The sequence below is a fragment of the Dermacentor albipictus genome, unplaced genomic scaffold, assembly GCF_038994185.2.
Source record: "Dermacentor albipictus isolate Rhodes 1998 colony unplaced genomic scaffold, USDA_Dalb.pri_finalv2 scaffold_15, whole genome shotgun sequence".
Taxonomy (NCBI): Eukaryota; Metazoa; Arthropoda; class Arachnida; order Ixodida; family Ixodidae; genus Dermacentor; species Dermacentor albipictus.
In genome coordinates this window covers 14,772,098-14,794,019 of record NW_027225569.1, presented here as the reverse complement: position 1 = coordinate 14,794,019, position 21,922 = coordinate 14,772,098, and the positions used below count along the sequence as shown (strand labels likewise).

The following is a 21,922-nucleotide window of genomic DNA, read 5'->3' as shown; positions in this document are numbered from 1 at the left end:
TTGTGGAAAATAAAATAAGCAAACGATAAACATGTTGACGGGATCATACTAGCGGCTCCGAAAGGCGACGCGGCAATGCATCAGTGCGAAAAATAAAGAGACAAAAACAATAAAAGATGGTTAGAAACTCGGAGTAACAGCAAACGACGACGCATGACAACGACGCCAGTTTGACTGATGGCGTCCACTTTTTTGTGCCGTTGGTTCATTGGCTGTTCACATCAACAAAAGCAAAAGCAAACACATGTATAGAGAGGTAAAAAGAAAGCAGGTGGACGCTTAATGCTTTCCGATCAAGAATGTATGTGCCTCTGTGTGATCCTGCCGTTGACGCAGACTCTTTTCTCGGCCTCTCCGCAGGCAGAGGTACAGCGTGTGCACCCGACGTATTACGCGATTCCGGTGATCGTGGGCGCCTCGTCCAACGTTATCATGCCGGCGTCGGCCCCGCTCGCCCTGCTGCATGAATTGGCGCGGGTGTCCTTCTGGAAGCTGGTACGTGTCCCACTTCCCACAAGGTTCGCCGCAATTAGCTTTAACAGGTACTGGGCGTTACCAAAAAAAAAATGTGTTTTGTTTTGGTATCTTCGTGGCATGGATAGCCGTGTACATCCGGTAAATTACACTATTAAGAGTGCAACGAATAACTGCGTTATTTTTCAAAGTTCGATCAAACTGCGTGCAAATTGCGGCGCGATCTCCCAGTAAATGAGTGTACGGGGGAGATCCTCACAGTAGGCGAGGTATTCTTTTCCAGTTGCTTATCTCTTAAATTACGCCTGTGATGGTTTCAAAGGTACAGTATAATCTCCATCTGTAATGGTCACAGAGATCATCATCTCTACAACAGTGTACACTATATTACAATTCCCGAGTGGGCTACGAAACACAAGAATGGCCGTAAGCAAAAATTTGCTGGGTAGATCGTCGCTGTGTGCGTCGCATACTTTGCAGTTGCTTATCCCTTGAAGTGCGGCAGCCTTGGTTTCAAGGATACAGTAAAGGCTTCATAATTCATTATTACAAAGAATGTTACGCACTATGTCAGAATCCCGCAGCCTAGAGTTCCCGCCCCAATTCTTTTTTACAGTGAAGCTGTTAATGGCTACTTTCCCCACTGTCGTGTCCGCGTGTAGAAAAAAAAAACAAGAGAGTGCAATACGGGGCCGACCCACGGCGGAGGTGCAGTTCACCATTAAGGGGTCCACATACACGTCTTCGCTGGCCATCCTACTTCACAGAGTGGAAGGGCACTCAGTATTTTTAAGTTAACGATATTCGGCAGTCATAGTAAAGAAAAGGCAGCATATCCAACGAGTTAGAATCTCTATACAGCGAAGCTTTGTTTTAGTACATAAAGGTTCGATACAGAGTCTGTTGTCCCCACAAAGTGGCAAGTAAAGGTGTCCCCACAAGGTGACAAGGAAAGGTTTACTCAGGCGCTGTGTAGAGGCTAATGCAATGATCCCTCCACCGGTGTCACGGGCGCGCGCAGGCAAGATTTCTGGTTCCTCATTTTTATCGGCATGGCCGGCGCCGCCACTCTCACGGATGTGCGGAGGCGAGTGCCATCTGGTGGTGGTGAAAGGGATCCAGAGGCGGTGATGTCGCGCGCGTCCACCGCTGTGATCGGTCTTGCCTATTCGGCCAGGTAACAGCCACGCCGCAGCCCCCAGGGTCGCGAAAACCCGGCGAGTTTTGCAAATAAAAGCTTCGCTTTTAACACTATATGACACCCTAAATCGAAATTATGCTGCCTAGAGTCGGCAAAAACCAGCTTTCGCCATAGTGCAGCAAATTTCATTCACGTTCAAACCGTGCGTCTTTCGACCGTGGAGAGCATGTTTGCCTGTCACATGCATTTGAATAGGAAAATCGGGAGTTAGCGCCGGGTAATTCTTCCTCCTAACTGGTCATACATATATGCATATATATATATATATATATATATATATATATATATATATATATATATATATATATATATATACACACACTCTGATCAATCCTCCTCCTCCTCTTCTTTTTCAGCTTCTGTTGGGCTTGCTCGCGAAGACCATCGTCCTGAGCATGGTCATCGTGATGGTCAACGTTGCGGACAAGTGCGGCATTCTCAGCGCCCAAACGACTCCGGAATGAGCCGCTACCTTTTACGGAGTCATATATTTCGTTTTCGCACTCAACTGCCATTTGCTACATCGTATTGAGGAACGCAGATTTCAGCGCATGAACTGTACACAACTTTAACTTTGTTTTCTTTGTTACTGTGGCAACTTCGCAACTAGCCTTTTTGGGACACTCGCTGATAATGCATAAGCGCCCACACCCCTCCTCAATCCGCTCGTTTATATGCGTTTTATATAATTCTTTCCCCCAGTGCTGTTAACCAGTCTGTTTCTGTCCCCTTGGCATTCTCTCCTTTTCTTCTTTCTTTCTTTATTTATTTTGGTTCAGTTGGACCTTTGGTATCTTTTGAATGCGAATCGATGTTTTCTGGACCTCGTTTATTATTTATACTTTGTTACTGCACATAGTGAATATAGCCATCCGCTCATCATGGGTACTCCGCGCATCACCACACCCTGCGCACCGGGACTGTCGACCCGGACCACCTTGCTGCGAGTCTGCTCAGCGAGGGAGTCGGATGTTGCAAGCCAACTTGCTCTATCGCTTTAACGAAGCGAATCATGCGACTTCCTGCGATGCAACAGCGGTGAAGACAATGTTACCAGGTGCAAGAGGCCTCGTCACCGCATCATGGTAGCTATATATTGCTACGAGAGACACCTATGCGACTAGCATGGACTACCGATGTGTGGGATTGCAGCTGGGGTAAACTGTGTATTACGGCAAAGTCCACGTTAAAGTACAGAGTGCGAGTGAGAACTGGATCTTTAGCGCGCGCATATATATTTCATGATGACAATACGTGCGATTCAATTTTTTTTTTTTTGTCGGCGAAGGGACTTGCAGAACTTATCCTACGTGATGGTGAGGCATGGAAGTACATAACCGGGACTTGGACTTGAAGCTGGAATGTCATGCGCACGTGTTATGCCCCAGATGCTTTCCCTGCAGAGGAGCATATGTCTTTAGCGCCTCAAGAACCGTTCTCGAAATGAAAAAATAATACGCATTTCAGGCCGCACAAAGTGGTGGCAGGGTCATTTCACTTAATAAAATATTCTAGCTTGCGTTGTCCCCAGGGGAAGTGGGGTGCGAGTGTCTTGTCTGAAGGGCTTCTTGTGTGTGCGGGTCGAACACTCGCTGCCAGCGACCGCATGTTTTAACGTTACAAGGGAATGCGAAGCCAAGGTCTCTACACAAGTGACAATGGCACACACAAATGGTCTGCGGCAAGTTCTCGAAACGCCGCCAGACTGTCGCACAACTTTGGCACGCAGTAATATCGAGTACAAATGAATTGTGGCGGCTCTAAAACTAGGTTGTTTACTACTTCGTTTTTGTAATAATGCCATCACAAGCTTTATATTGAAGTGAACTCAAGCTTTTCGGGATGGCGGCCCTTAAGGGATAACCCCCAGTTTGTTTTATTTCATAATAAAAAAAGGCAGAAAAGAAGCGAGAAATTCCGTAAGTGTGCGCTTCCACGGATCTCGTTCGACCCAATCATGACGCCGGACCTCGGAATAAAGAGGCGCTCTCCGTTCGTCGAACGATCCAAACTTTCGGAGCACGTATCTCGATTTCGATAGAATTAAAGGCCGCAGGTCGGCCATCTTGGTTGAGGATAAGTGGCGCGAGGGAATGCAAAGACTGTACTCATATGGATAATTGAAGGGTCATCAGCGTAGGGAGTAATAATCGAAAGTATCCGGTATATAGGCGAAGGCACGTAAAGGCAGTGGAGAAGGAGGACGTGTCCCGAAGTAGGAAGAGTGTAGAGCTGGACGCACTTAAGGCTACCGCTCGCTGTCGGGCTAGACTAGGCTGGGTTTGAGGCGGAAAATAAGACACTAAGCGTAGTTGTGATCGTAACTGATTTAGTTAACCGACGCTTCAGTTCATATAAGCTGCAGATATGCGCATATTATAAGAAACCAACAGACAGACACAAAGGACAACCCGGGAAATCATTTGTACTTACTAATTGAATTAAAGAAATTCTAAATAATTCAATTCAAAGTGGATGAAAAAACTTGCCGAAGGTGGGGAACGATGCGACGTCTTTGTATTACGCGTGCGATGCCCTACCAATTTATCTACTACGGGCGCCGTCTTCCCATCCACTTTCTGGGATATTTATGTGTTACTACTAGAGCTAACTCTGGGAGTGTTCGCCAGCGCCACCACTCACAAACCATAACGGCGGATGTGGAACATCCTTTTCTGCCACAGACGTCACGAGTACGTGACCTTCTTGGGTGAAGGCAGCTGATGAATAAACCTACACGTACTACCTGAAGGCATCAGTGTTGCCGGATTCGAGGCCCTCGTTATGTAATGAACGAGAAGAGCGTTAGCCAAGGGGCCCGATTTTATTAATCATATCATAAGAAGCCAACAAACAAAGACACCAAGGACAATACAGGGGGAATCACTCGTACTTGCCAATTGAAATAAAGAAATTTTAAATTAATGGAATTCAAAGTTTATGCAAATGACAACTTGCCGCAGGTGGGGAACAATCCCACGTCTTCGCATTACGCGTGCGATGCTGTGCTAATTGAGCTACTGGGGCACCGTCTTCCACTCAACATCTCATCACGCAGTGCTATGCGTGACCTCGTGTCAATGCAGATATTCGTGCGTGGTCATGTTCCTGTATTGAGTGTCAAACAACCAAGGTGACCCCTCACACTATTTCGCCACACCACGTTCCTACCTTCCGACCAGCGCTTGGACCATATAAACATAGTTGGTCCATTTCCTCATCCTCGCGGCTGCTCATAGATTTTGGCTATAGCGGACTGTTTTACACGGTGCCCCGAGGCGGTCCCCGTCGTTGTCATCACCGCAGAGACAGTGGCACGCGATTTCTTTCTCTATTGATTTCACGTTTCGGATGGCCAGCCATTGTAACGACAGACTGGGGGGGGGGGGCAGTTTTATTCTTCACTATTTGCTGCACTTGACCATATTCCGGATGTGGAGCATTGCCACACTGCTGCTTAAAATCCGTCCGCCAAGGGCATGCTCGACGGTCTTCATCGGCAGCTCAAGATGGCCCTTGCAGCATGCCGGGATCGTGAGCACTGGACCGACCACTTCTCGTTCCTAATGCTTGGACTTCGGGCTGTCCTCCACCACGACATTTGGTGCACTAAGACAGAACTGGTTCATGGCGCCCCTCTACGTCATCACCGCGACCTTTCCACCACTACCTACAACGCAGAGAGTATAGCACGCCACACCGCACGCTCACTCGAGTTCAAGCGGTTACACTCAGAATGCTACAAACAGACACACCCCACGCAAAACAGAGTACACCATTACATGCCTGAGCTCTACGACAAGTATTATTGCACAAATTGCAATACATACCTTAACGTCTATCATTTACTCTGGCCGTGCTCGCTAGCTCAGACAAACTCCGAACCGGACAAGCGCAAGCTTTGAAAAGAAATCCGGAGCGAAGAACTCGCTCCCCAACCCTGGGTCGTCCAGCACGTCCACGACGCCACCAGGAAACTCAACATTCCGGTTCCGTCGTGGGAGACGCCCACTCCATGAGAGCCCAAAGCTCTCGTGGCCTGCAGGACCTTGCATAAAGTTGATTTCCTTCCTCCCTTCATCACAGAGAAGACAACTCCTCAACAAGAACCTTATTTTCAACGCATCCGCGACTACTTCCGCGACCTCCAGCCCGTCCAGCCTAGGTAAGCCAGGCAACACGTATTCGAGCACCCGGACCTCGCGACCACCACATATGTTTTTCTTAGGCGAAATGGTATCCAGGCACCTATAACGCCGGCCTATGACGGGACCTTTCCTGTTCTGCGCCGTTCCACCAACACTTTCGTCATTGCGCTACAGGGACATGAAGAGACACTCTCTGTGGACTGCATCAATCAGGCCTGCGAGGATATACCAATCACCCATCTACACCTCCAGAACACGAATTCCTCAGAGCTTTACCTTCCCTTACAACCTCAGAAACGTGAGCGTCGCGTCCGTTTCACGCTTGCGGTCTAGCCGGGGGGCCCTGTAGCTCCCGCATCTGCTACAATGCCAAGAGACGCTCACAGCAAGAACGACAAAGGAAATGATGGTGGTAGTGGGGCGTAGGCTTCAGTGTCGCCTGGGGCCTGTAGCTTACGTGTCGCTGGTTATTTATTCCTTTCGCGCTCTACAAGCTCATTCACAAAGGCAACAAAGGTTACCCCTTAGATGAAATTCCAAACGTGTTAAAAAGCTTTCCACCTGAATCTCCACCGGCTGTTAAGTCATTCGTTGTGCACTTACGCACATGTTTTCGGCTGAGATGTAGTGACGCTTCGCAAAAAATAAATACTTCAGGCTCTCCTAAGATCTCTCTTAAGAGGTGAACTTCGAAAGCCTACTCTTCCTCATCTTATCATTCGCCTCTTTCTCTTTGCCTCTTCACTTTCTCTGCTTTCTTGTAGTCAACTGCTCACTACTAAGCGTTTTTAGTCATTTGTAACCAATTGGGGTCATTACAAACCGTCGTTAGCCATGTTGGTCATATCATAGTCATTAGTAGTCATTACGAGTCATTTCAGTCATCGTTAGTCATTACTGGTCATTTCTAAGCATATTTAGTCATTTCTAATTAATTGCAGTCGTTACAAGTTGTCGTTCGACATATTGGTCATGTCGTAGGCATTACTGGTCATTACAAGTCATTTCAGTCATTATTAGTGATTACTGCTCACTACTAAGCATTTTTCGCCATTTATAATCAATTGTCGTCATTACAAGCTGTCGTTAGATATGTTGTTCATACTTTAGTCATTACAAGTCATTTCAGTCATTATTAGTTATTACCGGTCATTACCGCGCATTTTTAGCCAATTCTAATCAATTATAGCCGTTACAATTGGTTGTTAGACATATTAGTCACTGCGTAGTCATTAGTAATTACAAGCAATTTCAGTCATTATTAGTCATTACTAGTAATTACAAGTCATTTCAGTCATTACTAGTCATTACTGCTCACAAGTAATCATTTCTGGTCATTGGTAATCGATTTTGGTCACTACAAGACGTTAGACATTTTAGTTCATTCGTAGTCATTAGTAGTCATCACAAGTCATTAGTAGTCATTTTATTAATTACTACTCATCACTAGACATTCCTTATCAGTTGTGGTCATTTCAAGCCGTCGTTAGACATATTGGTCATTTCGAAGTCGTTAGTAGTCATCACACGTCATTAGTTGTTATTTATCATTACTACCATTATTAATCTCTACTAATCTCTATTGTAACGTTATCATTCACTAACTGTGACGATCACTCATTTTTTTCATTCTTTAAGCTGTCTTTAATCTGTCTTCATATGGCGTGATGACGCTTCAGCGGACACTCCAGCGGTCAGGTCTGCTGACACAACTTCACCATGACCCTAGAAAGGCTTTCGTCCTGAAAATCAGTTGCGATTGTGCGCTTGTTAGTATCTATTCCTAGTAGTGTCTTATGCTGCGCTTAAAGCACTTCTATCTAATGGCTACGCTCAGAATACATCGCCACCATCTTGTTTCACTTTAATAAGAGGTACAAATTGAAGGTCGTACAGGTCTACGCGCCTACATCCAGTCATGATGACAAGCAAGTCGAAAGCTTCTATAAAGGCGTGGAATCGGCGACTGGTAAGGCCAAAACAAAATATACTATACTGATGGACGACCTCAATACCAGGGCAGGCAAGAAGCAGGCTGGAGACAAGTCAGTGGGGCAATATGCCATAGGTTATAGGAATAGCCGGGGAGAGATACTAGTAGAGTTTGCAGAACGGAATAACTTGCGGATAATAAATACCTTCTTCCGCAAGCGGGATAACCGAAAGTGGACGCGGAGGAGCCCGGATGGCGAGACTAGAAATGAAATAGACCTTATACTCTGCGCTAACCCTGGCATCATGCAAGATATGCACATGCTCGGGAAGGGTCGCTGCAGTGACCATAGGATGGTAAGATCTCGAATTAGCCGAGATTTGGGGAGGGAACGGAAGAACCTGGCACGTAAGACGCCGATCTTTGAGCTAGCGGTAAGAGGGAAAGTAGAGGAATTCCGGATCAAGCTACAGAACAGGTATACGGCTTTAACTCAGGAAGAAGACTTTATTGTTGAAGCAATGAACGACACTCTTCAGGGCGTCATTAAGCAGTGTGCAATAGAAGTTGGTGGTAATTTCGTTACACAGGATACCGGTAAGCTTTCGCAGGAGACGAAGTATCTGATTAAGAAACGCGAATGTATGAAAGCCTCTAACGCTACAACCAGAATGGAACTGGCAGAACTTTCCAAGTTAATCAACAAGCGTAAGATAGCTGACATAAGGAAGTATAATATGGAAAGAATTGAGCATGCTCTCAGAAACAGAGAAAGCTTAAAAGCAGCGAAGAATAAACTAGGAATAGAAAAGAATCCGATGTATGCGCTAAGAGACAAAGCCGGCAATATCGTTACTAATATGGATAAGGTAGTCCAATTAGCTGAGGAGTTCTATACAGATTTGTAGAGTAGCAGTGGCACCCACGATGATAATGGAAGAGTGAACAGTCTAGGCGAATTTAACATCCCACAAGTAACGCCGGGAGAAGTAAAGAAAGCCTTCAGGGCTATGCAAAGGTGGAAGGTAGTTGGGGAGGATCAGGTAACAACAGATTTGTTGAAAGATGGTGGGAACATTGTTCTAGAAAGACTGGCCAGCCTATATACACAATGCCTCATAACCTCGAGCGTGCCGGAATCTTGGAAGAACGCTAACATAATCTTAATCCATAAGAAAGGGGTCGCCAATGACTTTAAAATTATAGACCGATCAGCTTACTGTCGGTTGCATACAAAGTATTTACTACGGTAATCGAAAATAGAATCAGGAACACCTTAGATTTCTGTCAACCAAGGGACTAGGCAGGATTCCGTAAAGGCTACTCAAAAACAGACCATATTCATACTATGAATTAGGTGATAGAGAAATGTGCGGAATATAACAAACCTGCATATATTACATTCATTGAATACGAGAAAGCGTTTGATTCAGTCGAAACGTCAGCAGTCATGCAGGCATTACGGAATCATGGTGTAGACGAGCCGTATGCAAAAATACTGAAATATATATATATATATATATAGCGGCCCCAAAGTCGCCATAGTCCTCCATAAAGAAGCAACAAAATCCCAATAAATAACGCCGTCAGGCAGGTAGATACGATCTCTCCAATGCTATTCACAGCGTGTTTACAGGAACTATTGAGACACCTGGATTTCGGAGAATTGAGGATAAAAGTTAATGGAGAATACCTTAATAACTTGTGATTCGCTGATGATATTGCCTTGCTTAGTGGCTCAGGGGACCAATTCCAATGCATGCTCACTGACCTGGACAGGCAAAGAAGAACGGTTGGTCTAAAATTAATCTGCGGAAAACGAAACAATCTCGGAAGAGAACAGCTGTTTACGATAGGTAGCGAGGCACTGGAAGTGGTAAGGGAATACATCTACTTATGGCAGATAGTGACCGCGGATCGGGATCATGAGACTGAAATAATCAGACGAATAAAAATGGGCTGGGATGCGTTTGGCAGGCATTCTCAGATCATGAACAGCAGGTTGCCATTATCCCTTAAGATAAACGTATATAACAACTGTGTCTTACCAGTACTCACCTACGGGGCAGAAACCTGGATACTTACGAAAACGGTTCTACTTAAGTTGAGGACGACGCAAGGAGTTATGAAATTAAGAATGATTGGTGTAACATTAAGGGATAAGAGGAGAGCAAATTGGGTGAGGGAACAAACGTGAGCTAATGACATCTTAGTTGAAATCACGAAAGAGAAATGGGCATGAGCATGTAATGAGGAGGGACGATAACCAATGGTCATTAAGGTTTACGGACTGAATTCCAACAGAAGGGCAGCGTAACAGGGGGCGGCAGAAAGTTAGGTGGGTGGATGAGATTAAAAAGTTTGCAGGGACAACGTGGCCACAATTAGCACATGACCGGGGTAGTCAGAGTTGAATGGGAGAGGCCTTTGCCCTGCAGTGGGCGTAGCCAGGCTGATGATGATGACGTTGATATATGGGTTTATTAATTACTTTATTAAGCGTGGTGTCGCTAGCGCACAGGCAAGCAAGAACTCGCCACCAGAATGCTGTCATGATGTCGAGCGCACGCAGAGACGCACTCCAATTTAGTAACCAGGTGTGTCTCTGTCGCCTCGTTACGGCCGCCGTTCCGGTGGCGTGTTTGTATTTACGCCCAAGCCCAGTGCTACACCGCTGCGCCGCCATGCGCTGCCCGCACGTACCACATTTCTAGGTAATTTTTCGCCATAGTGCCACTGCATGCGTCCTAGATCCGGCTAGGTATTTATTTTCGGGTCCATGATTGTGCCTGGGCGCGCAGTCTGCTGAGGCCAGCCCGCATAAGCAGAGTTTAGGCGGTGTAGGTAAGTTTCAATTTTCAATGCGTTAGCATTCGCACGCTTACCCAACGAGAAAACCGCCCCTTCGTCGGTCCCGTAATAAGACGACTGCTTTCGAGATAGCGCCCGCAGCAGCGAGCGAATTTGCCTTTGTGCTGCCTCCCGCTTCAACGCCAACGAAGTGAAGAAAACACAGTGCTGAAGGTGCTCTCGGCAAATGCCCCCACTCTGTCCCTTTCGCAGATCGCTTTCAAGTTACGGGCACGCGCGCCTCTTCAACACGTAAGCGGCGAGAACAGAGCGCGCGAAGCTATGAGCAGTCGGCACTCTGTGTGGACAGCGCAGATCACTTTCAAGCTGCGACCCGCGCGCAGTGCCATAAAAAGCCGCCGCATAGTACGTTTACGGTTCAATAATTGTTCGACGCGGATGATGAGGCGCTAAAGAGTGATAACGGCTTATAATTATGGGAACGTCATCAGCGCACCTGGCGCGTCTACGTGGAGTACTTTGCTTGCGTCGTCTCAATGCTCCTTCCGCCGCCGTCGGCACCAGTGCGTGTCACCACTGAGCTATCGTTAGTACGTGCCTATATAATCAAGTTTCATAACATTAGTAATGACACCGGGCGGCGTGGAGATGGGCAAGTGCCACAATATTTACGCATGCATACTTTGTCTAACTGCCATAGGAGTTACTGCGTGGCAATTTATTTATTTATTTGTTTCTGGACGTCGGGCGATAGTTTGTTTAATATGGGTCGTGTGTGGCTGCAGCTGCTTGCTATTTCGGCTGTAAGAGAGATAGTGATGTCAACAAGGAGAGGACGCATGAGCGTAGCCAAGATGTGGCTCGTGGTGCGAGAAACCCTCCATCTCCCACGATTATCCCAGCTTTTATTGGTCGAAGCGCCTCGCACACCACGACCAACTTCTTATCACGTCCCATTATCCTCTTATCAAGTGTGAAAAAATTTCGTCCAGTGTTACTTCATCTTCCGCACGCTACCTACACACAGGACAGAAACGACAAGAAAAGCAAAGTCTCAACGGTGATCAACTCGGACCTAAAAGAAATCACCAGCGCATCAATTCGGAACTGCACGGTAGTTGAGGCCGAAGAGGCAGCCGTGGCTCTAGCGGCAGCGGCGGGTTACCGATCCAACAGGTCCTTAACCATACTCACAGACTGACAAGCAGCATGCCGCAACTACCTAAACGGCAGAATCAGCCACAGCGTGCTCCGCATCCTCCGCTCAAGTGGCAAAACCGTCAACAACCAGGCCAAACACACGATAGTTTGGGTGCCGGGACATACCGACATTACTGGAAATCAGGAGGCCGATAGGTTAGCTCGAGGGCACGCAACAAACCGAGCATCCAACAATCGCGACCCCGCTGAGGAACCCGAGCCGGTAGCCCAAAGCTATTCAGAGATACTAAACTACTACAGAGGCATCAGACGAAAATACCCGCCCCCTCACAAACAACAAAATAGAGAAGACGCCATAGCATGGCGACAGCTACAAACGGGAGCATTCCCGTGCCTAAACATGCTAAGCAAGATCTACCCCACGCAGTACGAGAGCAAGTGGCCATGGTGTGGAGACAAACCAACCCTATACCATACCACATGGGCTTCCCAGAAAACAGAAGGGCTAGCCATAATAAATAACCCAAGTGCGGAACAGTGGGAGAGCATGGTATCCAGTGACATCCTGAAAGTCCAACAAGGACTAGTAAGGCGTGCACGCAGGGCAGCTACCCTCAGCGGAGCCCAGGACTAGGGGAACCGACCCTGGAGAGAAGACGGAAGACTCCATCTGAAGCCGCAAAAATCACTGGAAAATAGAGCAAATAAAGGTTTTTCATCATCATCATCATCATCATCATCATCATCATCATCATCATCATCACCATCATCATCCTCACGCTAGTCTTATTTCGATATAGCCCACGCGGCGTGTTTTTGAAAAACCTATTTTCTCTTAGCGACAGCTGGGTGAGCAGATTGTGCGTCCAGGCATGACATCTCCCTAGTCCCACCAAGTACCTGCAAGGATCTAGAGCGCTCGCCGTGGCGCTTCGGGGAAGAAGTACCTGGAAACGTGGTACACGCGAGCGGCGCATGGTGGCTAAGCGGTCGAGCACTGGGCTTGGAGTAAATAGGAATACGTGACCCGGTGCGCCTTCCTTCCTTTGTCTCGTCGTCGACATCCAGGCGGCAGCGCCGACACCACAGCAGAGTGTCGGACGCTGCCATAAGAACCCAACAACGATCCTCAGACGCATTTTACAGAGTAACGACGTAGTGAGCCCGAGAACGGGGTCTGACTGGGCTTCGCACGTGCTGGGTCGTGCCGCCTGTCGAGCTGTTAGCTATGGCCGCAGCTACCTCATCGGGAAACACATAGGGCTACTTACCGAAATTGGGCACCCTCGCGCTCGGCCGCGAAATGGCTCGAATGGCCACTTTTATTGTTTACTATGCTACTCTATGTTTACACAGAAACGTCAACGTAGTACATGGTGTTGAGACTCAGGGGTAGCGTTTAGGCAAAGGATCGTTCGTGTCATACAGATGGGTACGTCCGGGAATAGGAGCGAAAGAAAAAAGGCTTGTTTTATGTATTGAAACAAGTAGTCATATTCTAGTCAGATCTCACACATGTCTGCAGACGTTAGGACACCTCAGCACACCCTCTCTGCACCAACGGTCCCCCTCTAAAACGTTCCTCTGCCCTAGTTCCCAACACAAGGGAATTCTATGACCTTTTTGCGGCCAATTAGAGTTTTCGTATAATTCACAGAACTCCGTCTCTGATGTCCAACCTTCGAACCAAGCACGACGCAATGCGGAAACAGATATCGTTCGCGCTCCTTCCGCGAAACAGTTCACGCTCGTTACCGCCTCCACGGCGGTAGGTAGAGGCGGTCGCTTCTAGGACAGCCGCTGGTTTGCCCGTCGCGATCAGTGTCGGACACTGCTGTCGCCGTCTGGGCCATGCGGCTGCCCCGGGGGAAGCACCCAAATAATGCGCATGACCTATATGGGGCGCAACAATCGCAAGACCAATATATAAAGATTGTTAACATCAACAAAGCTATGACTGCAGCAACAGTAAAAATTCAACATCATTGTGCATCAAAACTGACAGCAATACTTGAACAGAAGAAGGCGTTTACTTCTCCCTATCAAAAACTGTATTTAGAAACATGTAAGGCGAACATGACTAAACTTTCACATGCAATGTTGTCAGCGTTAGCAATTTAAAAATGCAATTATTAATAGAAAATCTCATAACTCAGCAAAATACAGCCAAAGTTACTTTCTCTTTGCTTTCGTAACGTACCGCAAACATGACAATTTGCCTGGGAAACTTGAATGGAGGAACTGAACCTAACGTTCTTTATTAAAGTTTTATTTATCGGGTTTTACGGGCAAGAACAACGATCTGATTACGAGGCATGCCGTAGTGGGGGACCCAGCAAATTTGGACCATCTGGGGTTCTTTAGTTGCACCTAAATCTAAGTACAACGGCATTTCCGCATTTCACCCCCACAAAAATGTGACTGCCGTTGCCGGGATTCGATCCCGTGACCTCGTGCTTAGTGGCCCAACAATTTAGAAAAATGTTTCGAATGTATGGTGGTGTGAGAAATTACACAAAAGGGCCTACAGCTTAATTTAGAAGGATATCCTTCTATATTTAGAAGAAATTTAGAAGGAATTTATACCCCGAATGACTTTTATGTTTCTTTTTTTGTGTGTGTGCAAGGAATGGCATTTATTTACTACAAGACTTTCAGCTCGTGTACCGCTCTTCCACACGCGACGTGCATGTACTAATCCTACGCACATTGAAGAGGACCAGCAATAAAGATGAGTTAGCTGCTTACGAATTTTAAATACGGCGGAAGTGTAGTTACGTACGCAAATGGTATAAAAATCCGCAATGCCGACGAGCAAGGCACTTAACAGCTTGGTGACACTTGTTCCATCCCGCAGCCGTCGTCCGCGTGGCCTAATGGATAAGGCGTCTGACTTCGGATCAGAAGATTGCAGGTTCGAGTCCTGTCGCGGACGTCGCGCTTTCTTTTATTACTAATCGGGCGAAGTAGATTTTTTTTCTTGTATGCTCTTGTCTGTTTTTCTAAAGCTGTATCACAGCTGCACAATGAAGAAAGTAGCTAATGTCAGTATTCATTTCACAGTATCTATATTTAGGCCGTTCGATGCAGAAGCGGCAATAATGAATGAAGCTTGTCACACAATGCAACACGGCGAGATGTGTTATAACAGGCCACCAGCTCAATGAGCGGCCTCATCGTACTGCTTCTTTTTTCTCTTTTCTTTTTGTTCTGCATATAATAACCTAGATAATAACCTAGGCGGTAAATGTCTGACAAATGGGCTAATTTACAAAAAAATGTTTGGAATGGATGGCGGCGTGAGGAATAACGCAAAAGCGTCTACAGCTAAATTTAGAATTATATCAGGGTCACCAATATAAGCCCCAAGGACTTGTATGTTCCTTGTCTTTTTGTTTTGTGAAGGCAATGATGTTTAAATCAACACAAGACTTTCAGCGCGTGTGCCGCTCTTCCACAAGCAACGTGCATGTACTAATGTTATGCACGTTGAAGAGGATCGGTAATCAAGTGAAGTGAGCGTGCTGCTTACGAATTTTCTGTACGACGGAAATGTAGAAACATACGCAAATTTTACAAGAATCCAAAATGCCGAGGAGAGAGCGACTCAAACGCTTGGTGATACTTGTTCCACTCCGCAGCCGTGGTCCGCGTGGCCTAATGGATAAGGCGTCTGACTTCGGATCAGAAGATTGCAGGTTCGAATCCTGTCGCGGACGTGACACTTTCTTTTATTGCTCTAATTGTTCGAAGTAGATTTTTCCCTTTCTTGTCTGCTTTTCTACAGATGTATTAGAGTTGCACAATGAAGAATTTAATGTGAGTATGCATTTAAAGGGATCTCAATTTAAGCCGAGCGATGCGAAGCAACAATGACGCATGAAGCTTGTCACACTATGCAACAGGAGATGTGTTATAATAGGCCGCCAGATCAATCAGCGGCCGCATTGTATTGCTTCTTTTTTTCTGTTTTCTTTTTGTCCTGCATGTAATAACCTAGACTGACACCGGACGCTTGAAGTCCCGCGTCGACAAAAAAATAGGCGATGAAGATTATTAATATGCATTTGTGCCGCAGTTATCTCTCACATAGTTTTGTACCGCATATTCCTTTCCCATATCGTTTTGTCCCACATAATTTCGTCCGGCATAGTTTTGACCTGCATGCCACGCCTGTTAGGTTTTCGTTTGGCACATATTTATTGCGTGACATTTGTTCCGCATATTATTATCGCTCGTACTTTCATCCCGCGCACTTTTGACCCACATAAGTTCGTTCTGCATAACCTGACTATATACTTATTTTCGTCCTTGTGCCGCACCGTTCTGTCTCGTGTAGTTTGTCCCGCGTAATTTTGTGCACCATGAAATTTATGCACCATGTATGCATTTTTCGGACGTTAAGATTTTCAAATTTATTGCAGTAATGTTGTACTTGCGCAAGTACAGAAGTAGCACGATGCCGCGTCCCGAAGATAACTGTGAGGAGGACACCACAATAAGATGTATTAATAATGTTAGGTTTCAACATGCAGCAGTGAGTCGCTTACATAGTATATAATTTAAACAAAACGTCTTATACGAGGTTTGGGAAGTTAACTAAATTCTTTCTCAATGCCCATTCTTTTTATTTCTTTTTTTTGTGTGTGTGTTTGTGTGAGCACCTCGCAATTAAACGTCTCAGGGGTCGCCACTTTCTCGGAAAGGCCGACCCAGATAGTGCCGACAGGGGTCCGGGGATGAGAAGCGGTAACTTTCTTTGTACAAAAATAAACACCTTTTAACGTTCTCCTTTGTCACAGTGAGTGATTCGGTTGCCTATGCTATGCAGCCCTGAACATGCCCCCACCCTCCCCTTCCATGGAGAAGGTCAGGGAAGGAGGAAGGTGGGGGCATCCATGCGCCGTTCTAATTCACGCTTGTAATTTTTTTCTATATATCTCTTCGTCTTAGTCGTTCAGGCATTTTGTCGACATTAAACACTGTATATCTGCATAGAACACTGAGCGCCACGGAGTTGTCACATTTTGTTATGGGTATTGTCATCTTTATCGGTATTACGCTTGTTGTCATGTAAACATATTTTTAAACATAATTCTAAACGTATCCGAAAGGGTCTCTAAACGTATTTATTGATGAGCAAGGGCGGCCGGACCTTTTGCTAGCACGTTGAATGTCTGACAAATGGGCTAATTTAGAAAAATGTTTGTGATGGATGGCGGCATGAGGAATAACACAAGGGTCTACAGCTAAATTTAGAATTAAATCGGTGTCACCAATATAAGCCCCAAACGACTTTTATGTCTATTTTGTGCAGGCAATGGCATTTAATTACCAGAAGACTTTCAGTGCGGGTACCGCTCTTCCACAAACGACGTGCATGTACTAATCCTACGCGCGTTGAAGAGGATCAGCAATCAAGGGAAGTGAGCATGCAGCTTACGAATTTTCTGTACGACGGAAAGGTAGCAACGTACGCAGCTATTACTATAATCTAAAAAGCCGAGGAGCAAGCCTATCAACGGCTTGGCGATACTTGTTCCATTCCGCGGCCGTGGTCCGCGTGGCCTAATGGATAAGGCGTCTGACTTCGGATCAGAAGATTGCAGGTTCGAGTCCTGTCGCGGACGTCACACTATCTTTATTGCTACTTGTTCGAAGTAGCTTTGTCTTTTTCTTTCTTTCTTATATGCTCTTGCCTGTTTTTCTACAGCTGTATCAGAGTTGCACAATGAAGAAAGTATTTAATGTGAGTATTAATTTCAGTCTTTGTATTTAAGCCGATCGATGCAGAAGCGACAATAATGAATGAAGCTTGTCATTCAATGCAACAGGACGAGATGTGTTATAGAAGGCCGCCAACTCAATCAGCCGCCACTATCTATTGCTTTTTTGTTTCTGTTTATTTTTTCTGCATGTAATAAAATAGAGTGACGCTTGAATTTTCGCGTCGAAAAAAATAACGATGAAGGTTGTTAATATGTATTTGTGCCGCGGTTATCTCTCGCATAGTTTTGTACCAATGCGGAATAATTTGTACAACCTGGGGTTCTTTAACGTGCACCTAAATCTAAGTACACGGGTGTTTACGCACTTCGCCTCCATCGAAATACTACCGCCGTGACCGCGATTCGATCCCGCGACCTCGTGCTCAGCAACTCGACAGCATAGCCACGAAGTAACCACGGCGTGTGCCGACGGTCACCGACTATAGAGCCAGTATTGCCACTACCACTACCCAATTTTTTGCTTTTTTGACCCAATAAACAGCTTCATTCTCTCCAGTTCATCGCTTGGTCTTCCATCGTGATATTTTCTCGAATAACCTCGAGCACGGTGGTCAACTTCTACTCCCTCTTCTTCGGCGATCTTCGTGTGCGTCATTCCTCCTCCGATGACGCTCCTTCCGTCGTTGAACCAGCAACAGTCCTGGATTCTTATGGCTATTCTTTGTTTCACCTGGTGTGCCATGTTGTCTTAAAAAAAAAATGACGAAAATTACTTTCGGAAAGTCTCTCGCACGTAAAGAGATGAAAATTTAAAAAAGAGAAATTAGGGAAAAGGCTGGTAATTGCCTTATTTCGGTTATGGTTCCCCGACTACGAAACCCGTGCCTTTTGTGAAAAATCTCTGGTATAACCGCTTCCGGCCGAACAAAAGAAAAACACAGGGAAGAAAGGAAGGTTTGGCCTGGCTCGGGTTGTACATTTAGCCATAAACGGGTAATTCCAGTAAATAGAGAGAGAGTAACAAGGAAACCTTTACGATAATATACATGGCTGTTACCAATAATTCATGGCAAGCAAACATAGTCTTTCTTATGCTGTGAACGTTATGGCAACGTTTGTAATGTGCAACCGTTCTTCCAAGTAATACATTTGGTTGGGGTCAGAGATGAGAATGCTTTAAATTATTAGGCGAATATGCACCGTCGTTGAATGCGTGCCACCATCGACCATTTTAGGCTTGTAGCGCAGCTCGGAAGAGCAATGAAGGAAGGAGGTAGGGGTAATCAAAGGGAACGGAACTGTTGGAAATTGGCGCTCACTCTGTTTTCCGTTCCCTTTGATTGCCCCTACCTCCTTCCTTTTTTGCTCTTCCGAGCTGCCCTACAAGCCTAAAACAGTAGTTGGAAGTTAGCGCTCACTCTGTTTTCCGTTCCCTTTGATTACCCCTACCTCCCTCCTTTTTTGCTCTTCCGAGCTGCGCTACAAGCCTAAAACAGTCATGACATACCAACTCGCCCAAACTGCCACGCTTTTTACCGCCATCGACCCTTCCTTCGTCCAAAAGTCCATTCCCAACTCCAGCAGTGACTCTAACATATAGTGAATCCGACATTAGCAGTATAGCATTATACGTTGGGCTCATTCTGCGATGTCTCGCGCGGTATAATCTTTGCACATCGCATCTTTTTCGCTGCTCCGAGATTGAGCAATTAGCAGTAAACGCGTGACCGCGTCGTCGTCACTGCATGCGCTGTGCGATTCTCTTTCGCGCACCGTCAGGCGATCTCGAAGCTTCTGTCCATCACTGATACTACGGCTCTGGAAACACCGATGCTTGCCACCTTCTATAGACGGCTTGTTTAGCACATTGTGTGCAAGGCGTAGAAGGAATGTGGGTCCTTGTAAGCAGCCAAACAGTATAAAGTCGCCTTTGTATTGCACGCATGAGAAAAAAAAAACACGAGGAAAATGCTAAAATAAAAAGCTACCATGCAACTATGAAGAAAGAATAGATGTAATGACAAACGCATCGAGATTTGTCGCTCGACATGCCAAATGAATCGTCAAAATTACGCGGTTCACATGTTCATGAGGGAACTTTCTGGGACGTTTGCTCAAATGGGAGAGCATATCTTACCGAAACGTAAGGCTGACGGAGGAAATGTCTTGTACAAGACGTGTACAGCTGGAACGCAACGACAAGCACTTCCTCTGTAGCCGACGTCATCACTCGTCTATTGCCGACGTCTTCTTCACTCGCTCCTCGCTCAGTGACTGCTCTCATACCCTTCTATTCGCCTGGTTCTCCGTGCTTCTTCTTCACTTCTCTGTGACCGATCATTTTGCCTTTATTTGCTTGCTGTCTCTCGTGTCCGCAGGTATGCTCTCTGGAGAGAGAGCACTGTCCCGGGAACCTGAGCGTGGCGCTGTTCGACGTCGAGTGCGACGACTGGCGCGGAAAGTGCGCACGGCCTAGCACGTCACACATGAAGGGTTCCGACAGGACGCGCAGCCTGCGCGCCTACATGCGCCGGCTGTCCCGACGAGGCAGCGGAAGCGCCAGTCGCGACTGTCAGTAGACGACGTAACCCGCGATAGCGCTTATTCAGCCATAGTGGGCATAACATACTCTACTTTCTGTCACCGTCGGAGAAACTGTGCTTGTCAGCAGAACCGAGCACGCACCGATATGGGTCTCCGCTCGATCGCGAGGTAGTTCAATAAACCTGCGGAAGAATGTAGACTACGGGAATCTTTATTATCACGCGTATGGGGTGAAATAAGCTGGTGATAACGGTGATAACATGGGTGCAAAAGGCGACGATGGTGGCGAGTCAGGTGAATACGTCTTGACGTGCATCGCAGTTGTGTAACGGTATTACAAGACAAAAAATTTAATTTTCCAGAAACACTAGAAAAAGTTTGCTTTACACAATAGACGCCATAGTTGAGACCGAGGTTTGAAAGGGAATAGCACGGTATGCTATGATAAAGGAACAATACCGCCTGCCCCCCCCCCCCCCCATCCCCCCGTTTTCAAAAAATAAACGCAAAAAAAGGTAAAGAAGACAAGCTCAAGGTACGTGCTGGTTAAGATAATTCGACGATTAAATAATGGTTTTAACTCTCAATTTTCTCTTTGTCTCTTTCTCATGCTCATTATTCTCTGATGACATTACGTTTACCTTGTTTTCCTTAGTGTATACACATGGCTGATATTTTCTTTTCCTGTGTGAGCCGATCCCGGAGATATAGCTCAATGTGGTTCTTCTTCGATTATATTGGCTCTAATAATTTTACCTTCTCTGCGACAAATTTTCTCTCCTGGACACCGCCGAAACCGCCTTGCTCCATTTCTCAAAAGGCTGCTGCAGGATGCCTTTGCCTCAAACAAGTCCTAATCTATAGCGCTGCATCCTTTGCAGGAATACAGTTCGATGTGATTAATGTTCGACTATATCAGCGCTGATTATGGCTGTGCCGCTGGTTTTGTGTACTCTGCGACTACTACTCGCTTCTTCTAGACGCTGCCGAAGGCACCTTGCTCCATTTCGCAAAAGCGCCCTCTCTCCATTTTCCCAATGTATCCTGCACGGTGGCTTTGCCTCAGTATGTCTTTATTAACGGCGGTGCATTTTTTACAGGAGTAGAGTTCCATCTGGTTAATATTCTACTATATTATAGCAAGTTATGCCCGTACCGCTAATTTTACATACTGCGTGACTACTTCTAGCTTCTTGTAAACGTCGCCGAAGCCGCCTAGCTCTATTTCCCAAAAGTGTGCTTCACGATAGCTTCGCCTCAACATGTCTAAATAAACGGTGGTGCATTCTTTACAGGAGTACACTTCGATGTGGTTAATTTTCGACTATGTTGGCGCTAATTTGGCCCGTACCACTGATTTTACATACTATGCGATTACTACTCACTTCTTGTGTACGCCGCTGCAGCCACCTTGCCCCATTTCCCGAAAGCGTGCTGCAAGGTGCCTCTGCCTCAACCCGACTAAATCTACAGCGGTGCATCCTTTACAGGAGTATAGTACGATGTGGTTAATTTTCGGCTATATTGGCGGTAATTATGCCCGTATCGCTGATTTTACATACTCTGCGACTACTACTCGTTTCTTGCGGAGACCACCGAAGCCATCTTGCTCCATTTTCCAAAAACAAACTCGCTACATTTCCCAAAAGTGTTCTGCGCGGCGGGTTTGCCTCAACATCTGTGTATTTAGGGCGGTGCATCCTTCACAGGAGCGCATTTCGATGTAGGTAATTTTCGACTATATTGGCGCTAATTGCTCCCCATACCGCTGATTTTACATACTCCGTGACTACTACTCGCTTCTTGTGGACGTCGACGAAGATGCCTTGCTCCCCCAAAAGTGTGCTGCAGGGTGCCTCTGCCTCAACACGCGTAAATCTACAGCGGTGCATCCTTTACAGGAGTATAGTACGATGTGGTT

General features: G+C 46.2%; 1 protein-coding gene and 3 non-coding genes across 6 annotated transcripts in view; all 4 read left to right on the top strand.

Annotated features, from left to right (window-relative positions):
• LOC139051828 (uncharacterized) overlaps nucleotides 1–3,406 on the top strand; it is a 77,057-nt gene extending 73,651 nt beyond the window's left edge. For 2 of the 3 annotated variants that reach the window (XM_070528846.1, XM_070528847.1), the window contains 2 exons: nucleotides 361–495; nucleotides 2,032–3,406. In XM_070528846.1, coding sequence (XP_070384947.1) covers nucleotides 361–495; nucleotides 2,032–2,139 — 243 coding nt within the window. In that variant the 3' untranslated portion in view covers nucleotides 2,140–3,406. The remainder of the gene's footprint in view (nucleotides 1–360; nucleotides 496–2,031) is intronic. The other variant, XM_070528845.1, reaches the window with a different exon arrangement.
• Nucleotides 3,407–14,590: 11,184 nt separating this feature from the next.
• TRNAR-UCG (transfer RNA arginine (anticodon UCG)) lies at nucleotides 14,591–14,663 on the top strand. Its single transcript has one exon. It is a non-coding gene; the product is annotated as a tRNA-Arg (tRNA).
• Nucleotides 14,664–15,374: 711 nt separating this feature from the next.
• On the top strand, nucleotides 15,375–15,447 carry TRNAR-UCG (transfer RNA arginine (anticodon UCG)). The gene has a single exon. It is a non-coding gene; the product is annotated as a tRNA-Arg (tRNA).
• Nucleotides 15,448–17,285: 1,838 nt separating this feature from the next.
• Nucleotides 17,286–17,358, top strand: TRNAR-UCG (transfer RNA arginine (anticodon UCG)). Its single transcript has one exon. It is a non-coding gene; the product is annotated as a tRNA-Arg (tRNA).
• Nucleotides 17,359–21,922: the final 4,564 nt, after the last annotated feature.